At 40.1% G+C, this 15,650-nt stretch overlaps 1 protein-coding gene across 10 annotated transcripts in view; it reads left to right on the forward strand.

Moving 5' to 3' along the window:
- sfswap (splicing factor SWAP) overlaps nucleotides 1-15,650 on the forward strand; it is a 130,909-nt gene that overhangs the window by 74,300 nt on the left and 40,959 nt on the right. For 8 of the 10 annotated variants that reach the window (XM_078227145.1, XM_078227143.1, XM_078227138.1 and 5 more), the window contains 3 exons: nucleotides 4,952-5,148; nucleotides 9,457-9,654; nucleotides 13,044-13,309. In XM_078227145.1, coding sequence (XP_078083271.1) covers nucleotides 4,952-5,148; nucleotides 9,457-9,654; nucleotides 13,044-13,309 — 661 coding nt within the window. The remainder of the gene's footprint in view (nucleotides 1-4,951; nucleotides 5,149-9,456; nucleotides 9,655-13,043; nucleotides 13,310-15,650) is intronic. The other 2 variants (XM_078227142.1, XM_078227141.1) reach the window with 1 other exon arrangement.

The following is a 15,650-nucleotide window of genomic DNA, read 5'->3' on the forward strand; positions in this document are numbered from 1 at the left end:
AACTGAAATGTCCGTGTTTTATTTTCCATTGGTTCTGATAGCCACCTCTCCTTCAGTTTCTAAACGTTCTGTGCTCCAGATCATAAATTTGTATATTGGTAAATGAGAAACAACTCTCTATATCGAAAGACTGCTCTTCAAAAATAACCTTTTTAAAAAAAAAACTAATTTCATGTCTGAAGTGGGGACAGACATACCTGCCAATCTTTTCCAATCACATCAATATCTGTCGTTACAGTCCATGATTTAAAAAAAACTGAAGTGATGTGTGGGTTTATTAAATTGGACAGTCCAATTTTTTTTGCCAAGTCCATTGCTTTCTTGTTAACACTACTCTGCAGCTATTTGCATAAGCAAACTACATCCCTCATAACCTGCGATCTTTGTCTTTCAATCTCATAGCGATATTGAAATCCACGTCCCACAAGTAGCCTTGATTGATGTAAACTCTGCTCTGGAATTTATATAAGACTGGACATCTCGTCAGAAATACACAAGTTGAGAACTAGTTTGAATGCCTTTCATAATTTCAAAGACTGAAGTAAATAGTGAGGAAATCCTTCGATTTTAAAACCTTCAATTATTTTGAAGATGGGACATTTAGCCAATCATAGCCAAAGTAATAATGTTTTATTGACACACTATTGGTAAAAATTCTCTTAAAGGCCCCCCCCCCTTTCCTCTTGGCATACATATATGGTATTGGGGAGGTGGTGGGATAATGGTAAGGGCACTGGTCTAGTAATCCAGAGGTACACACTATGCTCTGGGCAAATGGGTTCAAATCTCACCATGGCAGCAGATAGAATTTAAAATCAATTAATATATCTGGAATACAAAGCTATTCTCAGTAGTGAAACTATCATTGCTCATTTTACAAGCCCATCTGGTTCACTAATGCCCTTTAGGGAAGGAAATTTGCCGTCCTTACCTGGTCTGGCTTGCATGTGACTCCAGACTAGCAGCCATGTGGTTGCCTCTTGATCATCATCTGAAATCCCCTTTCAGTTCAACGGCAATTAGGGATGAGCGACAAATGCTAGACTTGCTAGTGACTCCCACATCCCAAGAACATTGACCATATTTACAATTGGGACAGTCAGATTTTTGGCATATTGGAATCAGGGGGATGGGAGGAAAAGTGGAATTGAAGCTCAAAATCATCGGTGATTGAATTGAATGGTGGAGCAGGTCAACAGGCTGCATGGTCTACTTCTCTTAGTATATTATATCTGTTCCTTATCATTTTAGTACCCTTTAGACTATGTTTCCAAAATGCAAATGCTTTGGTTATTGCAAATGGTTGTCATCGAATCAACCTTATAGTTTTTGTTTTAATTTTATTTAACAATGTGTATCCTGATGATTACTTAACTTTGGCACAATAAGTGATTTATACGGGCTGATCAAAGTATAACCTATTTACAGAAAGGAAATTCGAATCAATCATCCCTAAATGTCACCAACATTTATTTTGCAGGAATTATCCTGGAATGGGTTTGAAATTCTATTCCTGCAGTCACTTCTTTATTCATTTGTAAAAGTATAATGTTGTAATGTGCTGTGTGAATATTTATTTAAAGCTTACTCAATATCATTTAAAAGCTAGATCTATTTGTGTGTTGGTAGCATTTTTGGCTTTCTGTAGAGTTTTGCAAACACACCACAGCTTGCCTGCTTTATTACTTAGATCCTAAATGGTATTTTGTTACATTGAAAATTTAGTCTGGTATCTAATTGTCTTGTGGAAATAAATGTAAATGTCCATTGCAGTGGCTTTAAAGAAAACTAGCTTGAAATGCATTATTTGATCAAACCAAAGTCTAACTTGTGCTCAGAATCATTTCCCCCATATCCAAAGAGACAGCAAATTCCTAAGTCTCAGATGTCTAAAGCTGCATATTTCTGCGAATGATCTTAAATGTCAGCAGATCTAAAGATGTTTCTTAAAAGAATGAAGTCAAGGTCTCTTGTAGATTATTTCTTAATAGATAATGTATCACATTTTGTTGAACCAGCCTTTGATCAACTAGTCTTGTCCTGTTTGACCCAGAGAATAAAACGTTGGATTTTGCATGCTATTGATATTCTCTGGGTGTATCACTTGGCTAGTTTGCACAAGCAGCAGTCTAAATATCTTTGGATGGAATAAATTGGTGGTGCCAGCTGGTAATCTATCTCAGCATAAACTGGGCATCAAATCTGGGGACTTTCTGGTATCGGAGGCAAGGGTTCAACTTGGCGCATTGTTGGGGGAAGCTGTTCCTTAAATAGTCAGGGCATGTTTTGTATGGTCAATGTCAGATTCATGGGTATAAGGCATCTTCAGAACTCCCATTTGGAAAACAGAGACTGCAGTCTTTAATGTACCCCAATACTTATGAAACCCAGTTTTTGCTTTCGCTTACTTTTGTGTTCAGACTAATAAAGGATCAATTGCTGTTTATATTGACTTATTGTGCGGTCAGATCAATGACTTTAGAAGTAGAATTAATGGTACAGCTACATTAAGTTGTCTTTGTAAATTAGATTTTTACACACTTCAATGATTATACTGATTGATCTGTGTTTTAAAATTGAAACATGAAATTTTCAGGATTAATTGTTTGAAAACATTGTCAATGACTTAAGTTGTTGAGCTGCCTTTATTGCCATAACTGAACATTATTTGTGTTGTAAGTTCAATTCTTGCTCTGTCCAAACCAGATTGGAATAGCAATAACGGTAATAGTGATTTATTTTTTACAATTCCCAGAATCGGTTAAGTGGAAAGTTTGCAATCTTGATACAACATCCACTTTAGTCCTTTATTATTTTTGCACATCTCATCATAATTGTATATATATATATTGCCTCCAACCTTGCTCCAGAACCAGTTATAGGGGTTCTTCTGATAAGCAGCATTGCTGAGAGAAAGCAGCAAATGTTAAATCCTGACCTCGGAGAAGATTATTTTTACATTTGTGCACTCTCTATTTTTAATGAGCCAGGGGAGTACGGATGCATGGCAACTACTCAACAAGCATTTTTGGAATGTACTGCACCTTACTTTGAAACCAATAACATTTGTTGCTATTGAAAAGGGATGCATTCTAAACATTGCACTATACAGTGCATTCTTGGAATGTTTTTGCTTTATCCCTCAATAACCGTTCACAATTCCACAACCCAGCCTTCACACAAATTTAGAGATTCCAGTAATACGCAGGAACAGTATCACCTGCAGATCTCCATGTCAAAAAGAAATTGCCCAGATCATATGTTTTCCTACTAAACTGCATTTATTTTTGTTCTGCTGGAAATCCGTCAGTTTCCTTTCCCCCTTTGTTAATGATAGTCTGGCTGCTGAAGTTGGCACCTAAAAGGCCATACTTAAAAGCTGCAGGCACTACTGCAAAGGGGCAGCAGCAGAAGTCTCTGCATACAGGGGATGGAGACAGAAAATTGACTTCACAATCCATGGCCGCAGGTTTTTGTTGTGGGTTTATGCTCACCAAAGTCTCAAATCCATTTAATGTAGGTCTTCAAACTGACATAAAAGAAACTTCCATCTCTGAATTTAAACCAAACTAACAGCGATAACAAGATGGTGCGCAAGTAGGGTTACAATAATATGTTGCCACTGTAAGTTACTGTTGCACTGAAAGTGAAGATTCAGAATCAGTAACCAGCCTGCAGTTTTTATAAACAAATTGAAACCATTGGAGACCTTGACTCACATGTCCACTACTGGAGAGTCCTTTTTCATCTCACTAAATGTTCTGTTTAGGCTGTTCCAGATATAACACGCTAACTGTATAGAGATTTAACATTTACATTAGATCAAAAACTTACTCATTAAGTGAGAAGCATGTTGGCAGATAATTGAGGCAATGCGTTAATGTGGAAATGTGTTCTTGAGCATCAATTCAATGTGTAGTAAATGCTTGTGAAACTTTTTGTTAAGTATTGTGAAATGCAGATAAATGAGCTAGCCAAGATGTGTACATTTGGTTAGTAAAATTCTATAATTGAACAGATGGAAGATATAAATGCTTTTTCCACTTAATTAGAATCTTCATATTTGGCTCAGAAGCTGCACTAATGTGATATTTTGTTTTTTTTAAATTAAACTTGGATTTATTCTCGAATCCCCAAACTATTCCATCCATAGTGTAGCCTTATTAACATGAATTAGGAGCAGGAGTAGGCCATTCAGCCCCTTGAGTCTGCTTTGCCATTTAATAAGATCATGGCTGATCTACTTGTGGCTCCAGCTCCACTTTCCTGTTTACCTTTGACTCCCATGTCAATCAAGAATCTATCTAACTCGGCCTTAAAAATATTCAGTGACCCAGTCTCCCCAATTTCAACCATCTGAGAGTAGATATTTCTCTTCATCTCCATCTTAAATGGGAGATTCCTTATTTTTTGAATCCATAGAATCCCTACAGTACAGAAGGAGGCCATTCAACCCATCGAATCTGCATCGACAACAATCCCACCTAGGCCCTATCCCCACATATTTGCCCCGCTAATTCCTCTAACCTATGCATCCCGGAACACCAAGGATCGATTTAGCATGGTCAATGCACCTAACCCACACATCTTTGGAGTATGGTAGGAGACTGGAGCACCCGGAGGAAACCCACGCAGATTTGAGGAGAATGTGCAAACTCCACACAGTCAGTGACCCAAGCCAGGAATCGAACCCAGGTCCCTGGAGCTGTGAGGCAGCAATGCTAATTATTGTTTCCCCTAGTTTCAGTCTCTCCCACAAAACAAAATATCCTTTCGGTTGTATATTTGAACTACCCACATTTTTACTATTAATGTGCATTAAAAAAAATATATATATATATAAATAAATATATATATATATATGCTAACAATGAAATCTTGCTTCTCTGAATTTTCATTCCTGAGAGAATATTAAACATGTATAATTAGTGTTTTCTGTCACTTGTTGCAGCTAAGCAGAAGTTGGAGGACAGACTAGCTGCAGCAGCGAGGGAGAAGCTTGCTCAGGCTTCGAAAGAGTGCAAGGAAAGGCAACTGCAGGCGGAACGCAAGAAGAGAGCAGCACTTTTTCTTCAAAATCTGAAAGCTCCCACGCCCTCAGGAGATTTGGAGACGGTAACCATGGAAGATAGCTCCCAAAACATACAAGTCAGTAAAGTTCAGCAGATTTCAGGCAGAAATTCAGGCTAACGGAAGTCTTCTGGTTAATTCCAGGATCTTAGCTCTGACTCGATTTCTGTTTCTGCACAGAAGCTGCCTGACTGGCTGGCTGTTTTCAGCTTCTTTTGTTATTAGATGCATTGTTTTGAAACTACCAGTGAGTTACCTTGCTAATTATTCTTTTAGAAAGCTTTGAAGAAAGCTGAACTCTTCCAGTATTTTTTCTGTATCAGTAGATTATTAATAAATCAACATTGATATTTTATATAGGTTCATAAGCATACAATGAAAAAAAACTGTTCAGCCATCAATCTCATCTTTCCAAAAATCTTTTTCCTCTTTAATTTCCTGAAGGACCCCTTGCAGAAATTGTCTGCTCTTCAAATATAAGCAAACAAAATTCCAGAATATCCATCTGTTGACTCTTCTAACCTTGTATCTTCTTTCTCCTTTATCCTTCCCCCGAAGTGGCCCTAACTGTCCATTGTGTCCTATGGAACACTTATCATCTCTTTATAAACCTACATAACCTCCAATTCCATTCTCAACTTGACACCACCTAGCCCCTTTTTGAATGAGTTGATGTACATTAGGTAATATAAATATTGTGGCACCATTAATTTTTAAGGTTGGAATAAACCTCCATCATTTTAACCATCACTTTGATGTTAGAACTTGAGCTGTCTGGTAACAAAATATTAGACGCAGCTAGGAGCAAGCTTGGAGCTATATCCGTGCCAGGGAATGAGATCTCCAGCCCTACAGTCTTCATTCATTGATTTAGTTAAAGAAATGATAATCATAGATAATTCACACAGTGGTATGAAGACTGCTGGAGATTTTGCCTCACGTTTGCTGAACTCAGTACAGCTGGGTGGTCATACCTCAATGAAGGGACAACATTTTATGTGACTATTCCGAATTTTGTTAATCCCTGTAGCAAAACTAAAAACGGTGGTGATGGGTTTCATACATTTTTTGACACCTAGTTCGAAAACAGCTCATGAGCTTCACTTAACTAATTGGTAAATTCTATTTTGGTGTTGTAAAGCTTTACAAGGCTGGTGAGTCACATACGGCACTAAATATAACACAAAAAACACTTGCTGTTCAAAACTGGGCAAATTGAAAGCATTAAATCGTTTTGCTCAATACCGTAATGTAATTAATTAGTAACTAAGCTTGATGCAGCAAATAGGCAAAAATCAGCGTGGCCTAAGAAGTAGGAGCAGGAGTAGTCCATTGAGCCCTTCAATATGATCATGGCTGATCATCTACCTCAACTCTGTGCGTGCACAGCTCTGCCTTACCCACTGTACGTGCACAGCTCTCTGGGGTAGAAGTTCACAGTCCTTCGAATAAAGAAATTTCTTCCCATTGCTGGCCTAAATTATTCTAAGACCATGACCCCCATTTCTAGACTCCCCAGCCAAAGGACACATCCTCCCGCCATCTACCATATTAAGTCCCTTAAAAAATCTTCTATGTGTCAATGAGATCACCTCTCATTCTTCTCTTGGGAATATATGCCTCGTCTATCCAATCAATCTATCCAATCTCACCTCATAGGACCATCATCTCATCCACTCCCTCCAAGCCTATTATGTCCCTCCTTGCTAAGGTGGCAAAAAGCCATGCACTCTTAAGCCTCAATTCCTTTGTAATAAAGGCTAATATACCACTTGCTTTCCTAATTGCTGGCTGAACTTCGATGTTAACTTTGTGTTTTGTGTGCAAGGACATCTAGATCCCTCTAAGTATCAACACTTCCCAGTCTCTCTGTCTCTCCATTTAAAAAAATATTCTGCCTGGCTCTCTGCCTGATGTAACAATTAAATAGATTTCTGTAAGGAGACAATGGGATTTAACTTCTGGAATCAAATTGGTTTTGTTAACTATTGGGGAAACATTTAGTTTTGAAGGAGAATATAAATGCATCCCTGCATGATAAGTGAGCAATTTCCCTCCAAAAAGACACTTATTGGTGTTATTAACTGTGAAGGACATGTCCATCAGGCCCTTTCACATTGGTAGGTTGCAATTCAGGACTTTAATGTTTCATCTCATGCTTGTACAAATCAAGCTCCAGTTCCCTGTCTGCTCTCTCCTGTTCAAAACAATTGACTCCAAGCTTTCTCTGCCAGTGAATATAAAATTAAGATGAACACCATTACTAGAAAGCTTGTAAAGCCAGTACACTGAGGCTACTTGAGAAATATCTACCTGTGAATGTGATGATAACTCCTGCTGTCCAGAGTCATATTCCTCACTGTGGGATCTCATTTAACAGTGCTTTGCAGTTTAGAGTACGGGCAGAGCTGTGTTTGTTGCCCAGTCTTCAGAGATTATCTTTTTACAGCTTGCTAGGTCACTTAAGAACATGTTATGGGTGAACCCAGATTTCTGGTCTCTGTTGCTAATCCAACACCATATCCACGACACTGCAGTGTTTAGCACTAAATCAGAGAAATGAAGGCGATTGGCACTTTGCCTGCATGGATGAAGATTGAGTTCTTAATCATAGTTGAGCATCAGATTTTAGACTTTAGGGATGGCTGCAAATCAGATGAAGACAAGTCTTTATTGAGCTGTTAGGCAGCTATTTTCCTTCACACACAATTTGCACAGCAAACGTACAAGCTGAGTAAACGTGGAAATTGACCCAACTGTGTTCTTAAGACCTTCCTGGCTGCAGCTTTGCCGTCTTTCAAAGTCCTTTACATCTGTGGAGCTCCTACAAACAGGCACACAGCCACAATTTGCATTTATATCACTCCCTTAATGTGGAAAAATATCCAAAGGTGCTTTTGAGACGTGAGGAAAAACCGATGACAGGCCAATGAGTGCGAGGTTGATCCAAGTTACCAAAAGCTTGTGGTTTTTAGCAAGACTTTTGTGTCATATAAATTGTGTTAATAATCTGCAAAAGCTGTCAGCTGCTTCTTTGACAGAGCACTGCGTGCTCCCCATCTGATTTTTATTCTCACTATTCCTACAAAGAGGCCCTTTCAGCTGGAGAAGGAAATTTTACTTACTAAGTTAACCAGATCTCTATCAGTGTTAATTGGACTGGTGTGCATTTCTATTGTCTTTTTATCCAATATGCGATATGTCCTTTTCTTTCATTGGCATTTAGCACATTGCATTTTTCTGCAGACTTTAATCATGGATTCAGTCTGAAAGACAGCTCTTCATTATTTTAGAGAAAGCAGAGTACACCTCAGGAGACCATAGCACATCATTCACCAGTTTTCACCTCTTTGAGCTTTTTCAAAAAAAAAACATGTGGTTATTAAACCATCTCAGCTGTCTGACATCAAGTGTTCTGATCTCTCGGATTTTCTGCCTTGCCCTTTTCCTCCTGCTGCTATTTTTTACTAGTTTCCCTCCAATTAAATGGACGCGCTTTATCCTCCAGTTCCAAAATATTAAGCTGGCTTTTTCACCATTTAGGTGGACCTGCTCTGTATTTATCTTGCTTCAGACTTTCAACATTTGATTCCTTTTGTGTAGACTGAATATTATCACCTGAGAAGTGCAGTACATGCTAACAGTAAATGATGAGGTAGTCTTCGGTGTTATATCTGCACAATAAGTTAACAGGATGTGTTTCAATATTTTAACACAACATTTTTAGTTGACTGCATCGCAACACTGTCAAATATTTGTATTTTGTGGGTCGGAAATTGGATGGGATACAGGAGAATATGATGTTCTCTGCATCTTATCACATTGTCGGTTCTCATTCTTTGTCAGTATATTTTTTAAAATATGATGTGTGAAACGATAAGAATATGTCATGCTAGCTTTCTGGCAGTGTCTAACTGGCATTAACAAAAGTTGTTTTTCTGTTTTAAGCTATGAATCATCTAAAATTTTGCTTGAATGTACTTTTAAAAATTAACTTCATTATGTAACGTGCAGTAAGAAGTCTCACAACACTAGTTAAAGTCCAACGGGTTTATTTGGTAGCACGAGCTTTTGGAGCGCTGCCCCTTCACTCCCCTGATGAAGGGGCAGTGCTCCAAAAGCTCGCGCTACCAAATAAATCTGTTGGACTTTGACTGGTGTTGTGAGACTTCTTACTGTACCTACCCCAGTCCGGCATCTCCACATTATGTAATGTGGTATTTAAGAATGCAGTAATCCTGTTTTATTTGATAAGTCTTCAGTTAGTTGAAGCTTTCATTTATTATTGTTATCATAACATTATTTTAGTGACAGAATTTCTATGCAGTCACAAGAAACTTAACAAATGCTTTGCACCAAAGTCCAAAACACTCTATAATTATTCAGATTGACAACACTGAAGTATTTGCCGCTAAATTTCATCAAAGACTCATCACAAAGATAAATCCAGATGTGGGACGCCGTTCAGCCCATCTAGTTCACGCTTCCATAGAAACCTGCCGCCCTTCTAATGCAACATCTAACTGCCTCCAGAATGATTCCAGAGACTATGCTTCTACTGCCCTACCCAGAAGATCAATTCAGGTACTAATCATTCTTTGCATAAGGCGTTGAATCTGGAACCTGCCTTTTACCAATTTATACTTGTGTCTGCTCATGATGCAGATGTGGTTCAAATTAAAATAATATTGTGGTTTAACCTTTTCTGTCCACTTGTTTACTTGTAGAAATAGCTTATTTGCAATCTAATTTGATGCATTTTAGTCTCTAATACATCCACAAGGAGTTGTGCTTAATCGTGTAACTTGTAAATTACTGTAAAATTAGTCTGTTTTCTTATTGAAGTATGGGGTACAATAGTTTATCCCTTCACCCTGTTTTCTGTTCATTAGCTAATCCAATAGCTCCATGACTACTTATCTTGCAAATTAGCCTTTTGTGTGGCACCTTATCAAATACCTTTTGACAATCCAAGTATACAACATCTACTGGCTTCCCTTTCCCTCCTAGTCACTTTCTCAAAAAGCTCTGATAAATTAATTTGACAAATGCAATCTCCCCTTTCATAAAACCATATTGTCTGTTTGATAATACTATGATCTTCTGTGTGTATTGTTAAGGCCTCCGTAATATTCTAGCATTTTCCTGATGTTGGAGGAACAGGCCTGTAGTTTCATATTTTTTCTCCTTTTCTTGAATAGTGATGTTACAATTACCGGCTTCCAATCTGCACCTAGCAGTAATTGACTTTGAAATAGCACCTCTATTACATTAGTCGTTATCACCTGTCGGGAAGTGATAGTTGGCACATCACCAGCTGCTCTATGTAGCGCAGTCTACTACTCTGAAAGCGAATGTTTTTATCTTTTAAAACTGTTGAGGTTCAAAACTGAAAAATTATAGCTAGTGGAAGGAATTATTAGGAGACAGTACCACTGGAACTCCTCACTTCCAATTTGTGGAAGTAAGAAAGATTAGCATTTATACAGTGCCTTTCATAATCTTGATGTACTAAAGTGTTTTACACACAATGAAGTGCTTTTGAAGTGCAGTCACTGTTGTAATGTAAGGTAACATGGCAGGCAGTTTGTGCATGGCAAGATCCTGCCAACACCAGTGTGACAGTGACCAGATACTTAGTGATTGTAGGATAAGTATTGGCCTGGGGCACCAGAGGAAAGTTCAGACACCTGGCAAGATAGAGTCCAACACTTCCCATCACAGACTGGCGTGCTGATTCCCTGTCAGTTTTCAGGAGCTACCAAATAAACCTGTTGGACTTTAACCTGGTGTTGTTAAAACTCTTACTGTGTTCACCCCAGTCCAACGCCGGCATCTCCACATCAGTTTTCAGGAGGCCAGGCCTGGTCTGGAACAGCTTCTGTCCACAAAAGGTGGAGAGCCGATTAAGCGCCCACCCATGCCAACTAGAGGGCGGGCTCCCTGCAGTGCGAAATGCATCAGAGCAAGGAGGTAGCCTCATTGCAGTAGTCTGAACTCTAATGCAAAATGGCCACAAGGTGGTCTGGTAATTGTGGCCATTTTTACTTGAACATATGAGAAGATGTCTCCTTGAGCTGTCCTCTCTGTCTTTTACCTGCAATGGCAGGCTGAAGTTCTTTCACTGCTAGGGGACCTCCGATTAGCCCTCCAACATTGGGAATCTGCTCATCCTCCATAACTGGACAGTGAGGGTGCCTTCCGATCATTAATTAGCCAATTCTCCAAAAACTATGTTGGGTGACTATTCTGGTGCAATACAGCTTTGGGTCCCGTATTTGGTCCCGAACCCAAATGGAAAATCCAGCCCGTGGGATTAGCATTGCTACCCCTGTGAAGGATAAGCACAGTAAGAAGTTTAACAACACCAGGTTAAAGTCCAACAGGTTTATTTGGTAGCAAAAGCCACACAAGCTTTCGAGGCTCTAAGCCCCTTCTTCAGGTGAGTGGGAATTCTGTTCACAAACAGAACTTATAAAGACACAGACTCAATTTACATGAATAATGGTTGGAATGCGAATACTTACAACTAATCCAGTCTTTAAGAAACAAAACAATGGGAGTGGAGAGAGCATCAAGACAGGCTAAAAAGATGTGTATTGTCTCCAGACAAGACAGCCAGTGAAACTCTGCAGGTCCACGCAACTGTGGGGGTTACAGATAGTGTGACATGAACCCAATATCCCGGTTGAGGCCGTCCTTGTGTGTGCGGAACTTGGCTATCAGTTTCTGCTCAGCGACTCTGTGCTGTCGTGTGTCGCGAAGGCCGCCTTGGAGAACGCTTACCCGAATATCAGAGGCCGAATGCCCGTGACCGCTGAAGTGTTCCCCAACAGGAAGAGAACAGTCTTGCCTGGTGATTGTCGAGTGGTGTTCATTCATCCGTTGTCGCAGCGTCTGCATAGTTTCCCCAATGTACCATGCCTCGGGACATCCTTTCTTGCAGCGTATCAGGTAGACAACGTTGGCCGAGTTGCAAGAGTATGTACCGTGTACCTGGTGGATGGTGTTCTCACGTGAGATGATGGCATCTGTGTCGATGATCCGGCACGTCTTGCAGAGGTTGCTGTGGCAGGGTTGTGGACATGATCCAGTAGGATTGAACACTCTGTGTCCATGCTGTAATTCCTGTGTATTAGCAAATCCTGCATTCTGAGCACTGTGCCTCACTGGGCAGAAATGCTGGTCAGGGCTTGGCTAAATAGATGCTTCTATTTAACGAGGTTTAGTATTCAGAGCATGTTTTCCAGATTATTGCCTTTGCCTTTTTTCCACTCTTATCCCATGGAGGTAACCTTTATTTAAAAAGTCGTTCAATCGCACCGATAAAGTTGTCCATGCAACAGGTATCGGGGTTGTAATAAAAACAGAAAATGCTGGATAAACTCAGATCGAGTAACATCTGTGGAGAGAAGCACAGTTAATGTTTCGAATCCAAATGATCCTTCTAAGAACTCATTTAGATCCAAAACATTAACTTTGTTTCTCTCCACAAATGCTGCCAGTTTAATCAGCATTTTCTGTTTGTATTTCAGATTTCCAACACCCGCAGTATTTTGCTTTTCTTTGAGGTATCAGGTTGTGATGGTAACTTTGTAATATTGAATTATAGTCAGTTTTACATATTTATAATTGATAACTTCAGTGTTTGTTAACCACTTACAGAGAACTTAACATTTTTAAACAAATGCCAGCACAGTTAAAAAGGTTTCAAGACTGCTTCTAACTAGCTTTTGACAGGAATAAGGCATTAAGCATTAGTCAACAGCTAGTTAACAATACCAACAAAGTCTCTTAAATACAGGCTTTATCTGAATGCTGGAGTTGGTTGATTAAGTATCATTTTATTGGGCAGCTGTGAAAGTTTTGATAAGCCATGCATTTGACAACGACAGTTTAGGCACAAAGGAAAAACAAAAAAAAAATGACAGTTTTAGAAGGTGTTCTAAAATACAACTCTTTCTCATCTGTAGGTTGCTAGTGAAATTTCTCAGAAAATTGCTGCTATGACAGAAGCCAACACATCTCAACAGATTTCGACAAAAAGTGCAAGGCCCTCAAAAGATAAAGATAAGAAGAAAGAGAAGAAGCACAGGAAGAAGTCTCGTTCTAGATCCCGGTCACGTCCCAGATACCGACTGAGATCAAGGTCGAGATCAAAATCAAGATCGAGGTCAAGATCACGGTCAAAAGCAAAACACTCTCTGCCTAGTGCCTATAGAAGTGTCAGACATTCAAGGTGTGTTAATGTGATTGAATATTCTACCCTAAAGGCTCAAATGATTACATTTGTGGTACAGCAATCTTTATCAGAAATGCTCCTTATGTGGGGATTGCCATTCTGTTAGTGATTCTGAATAGTGATAGGCAGGTAAAGATCCTCTGGTCCATCCAGCCTGTCCCACACAATTGTGAAGCCTTGTGCTTCATAATACCTACACATCCACCACATCCAAGTCCGTCTGCCATTTTGCCAGAGGCAAAATCCAAACCAAATTAGGCTGAAAGATCCGTGAAATTCCTCCCTGATGCGACCACGTTATTGAACCTTGTCCAGGAAATCACTCAACCCTGGATAATTCTATATAGGACTGACCCCCTTGTAAAAGGTGATGTTTGTCCCAGGCAGAAATAGGTCCAGCTCTTGTTTGAAGGAATTCAGCAAATCAGTGTTCATCGTGAGCCTGTTCATTATTCCCTGGGGATACACGCCATCTCCGGAAATCTGAGTATAAAAGGTATGGAAGTGCACATCACAAAGCCATTTCTACAGCTTCATGCATCTACCACCAGATGGAACTTCATAGATTCCAGAAGCTGTAGATTCCCATACCTACAGTATCACCAATGCACACTGAAGGAAATTTCTCCCCGTGTCTACGTGGGTTTCCTCCAAGTGCTCTGGTTTCCTCCAACAGTCCAAAGATGTGCAGGTTAGGTTGATTGGCCATGGTAAATTGTCCCTTGGTATCCCAAGATGTATAAGTTATGTATGGGTTAGCCATAGTAACTAGGTGGGGTTACGGGGAGAGAGCCTGGGTAAGATACTCTGTCAGAGAGTCAAAGAAGACCAAACAAAAGTGCAGCACAGGAACAGGTCCATTGCCACTTCAAGCCCATGCCAATTATGATACCCTAACTGAACTAGAAAAAAAAACCTTCTGCCCTTACTCGGACCATATCCCTCTATTCCCTCCCTATTAATGTACCTTTCCAGATGCCTCTTAAATGTTGTTAAGGTGCCTACTTCCACCATCTCCACTGGCAGCGCGTTCCAGGACCCACCAGAGTTGGTGCAGACTCAATGGGCCAATGGCCTCCTCTTGTACAGTAAGGATTCTATGAAATTTGCATTGTCCTGGCTTCCTCTGGGCAATACCATGGATGATGCACGAATGTTCAGTCAACATTACAACTATTTCTGTCTGTTGTCTCTTTTTTTGTCTTTATGTTACTTAACTCTCCAGCGGTGGCACAGTGGTTAGCACTGCTGCCTCACAGCGCCAGGGACCTGGGTTCGGCTCGATTCACTGTCTGTGCAGAGTCTGCACATTCTCCCCGTGTCTGCGTGGATTTCTTCCGGGTGTTGCGGTTTCCTCCCACAGTCCAAAAGGTGTGCTAGTTAGGTGCATTGACCATGCTAAATTCTCCCTCAGTGTTCCCGAACAGACGCCGGAGTGTGGCGACTGGGGGATTTTTACATTAACTTCATTGCAATGTTAATGTCAGCCTACTTGTGACAGAAATGAATAAATATAATTATTTTTCTAAAAATCTTTTTTGATGCCTACAGAAAGAAAATTGCGCCACACTATCCCAAAATCTCAGCCACTGAACAAATATGAATAAGCAAGGATGAGCTGTATAGATTTTAAACGTGTTTTATTTGTGCTGCATCTACAGTATGCCACGATGTAGAAACAAAGGAACATTTGGTATTCATTCACCCCCCTGATGTTGTTGTGACATTCAGTGAATATAGATCAGGGTTTCCCAAACTTTCAAGCCTTGGAACCCCTAGTGACTCCCAAGAGCATCAGGAATCCCAAACACACTCCATCGGTGGGATTTTCCAGCCGCGCTTGCCCCAAGACCCCCTCCCCCCAACCCTCCTCCCAATGATTTCTGTGGCGGGCGGGTGAAACAGGAAAATTCCGTGGCATGTCAATGTCTTACCTTGTCACAAAATAGATGGGAATGCGGAAATCAAATGCAAACAAATCTTTACCAGCTATACCTCTGGTCCGCATATTTTAGGAACTAGGAAGAGCACACAGTCACAAATATATTCAGCAGCTACATGGCCCCCTCACATTAACCCCTGGCCAAGCCACCCTCCCATGACCCCTTAACGTTAAAACCTGGGGGGAGTTCTCACTTTAAGAATAACCTGGAAATGATTAAAAAGTTCTCTTAACATAGAAACTAAAAGCAGGAGTAGGCCATTCGGCCCTTCAAGCCTGCTCTGCCATTCATTTTGATCATGGATGATCATCAAATTCAATACAGTCCCAAGAGCTATATCTAATTTCGTCTTGAAATCAGACAGTGTTTTGACCTCAACTACATTCTGTGGTCGT

This window comes from Mustelus asterias, chromosome 13 (genome assembly GCF_964213995.1).
Source record: "Mustelus asterias chromosome 13, sMusAst1.hap1.1, whole genome shotgun sequence".
NCBI classification, from domain to species: domain Eukaryota; kingdom Metazoa; phylum Chordata; class Chondrichthyes; order Carcharhiniformes; family Triakidae; genus Mustelus; species Mustelus asterias.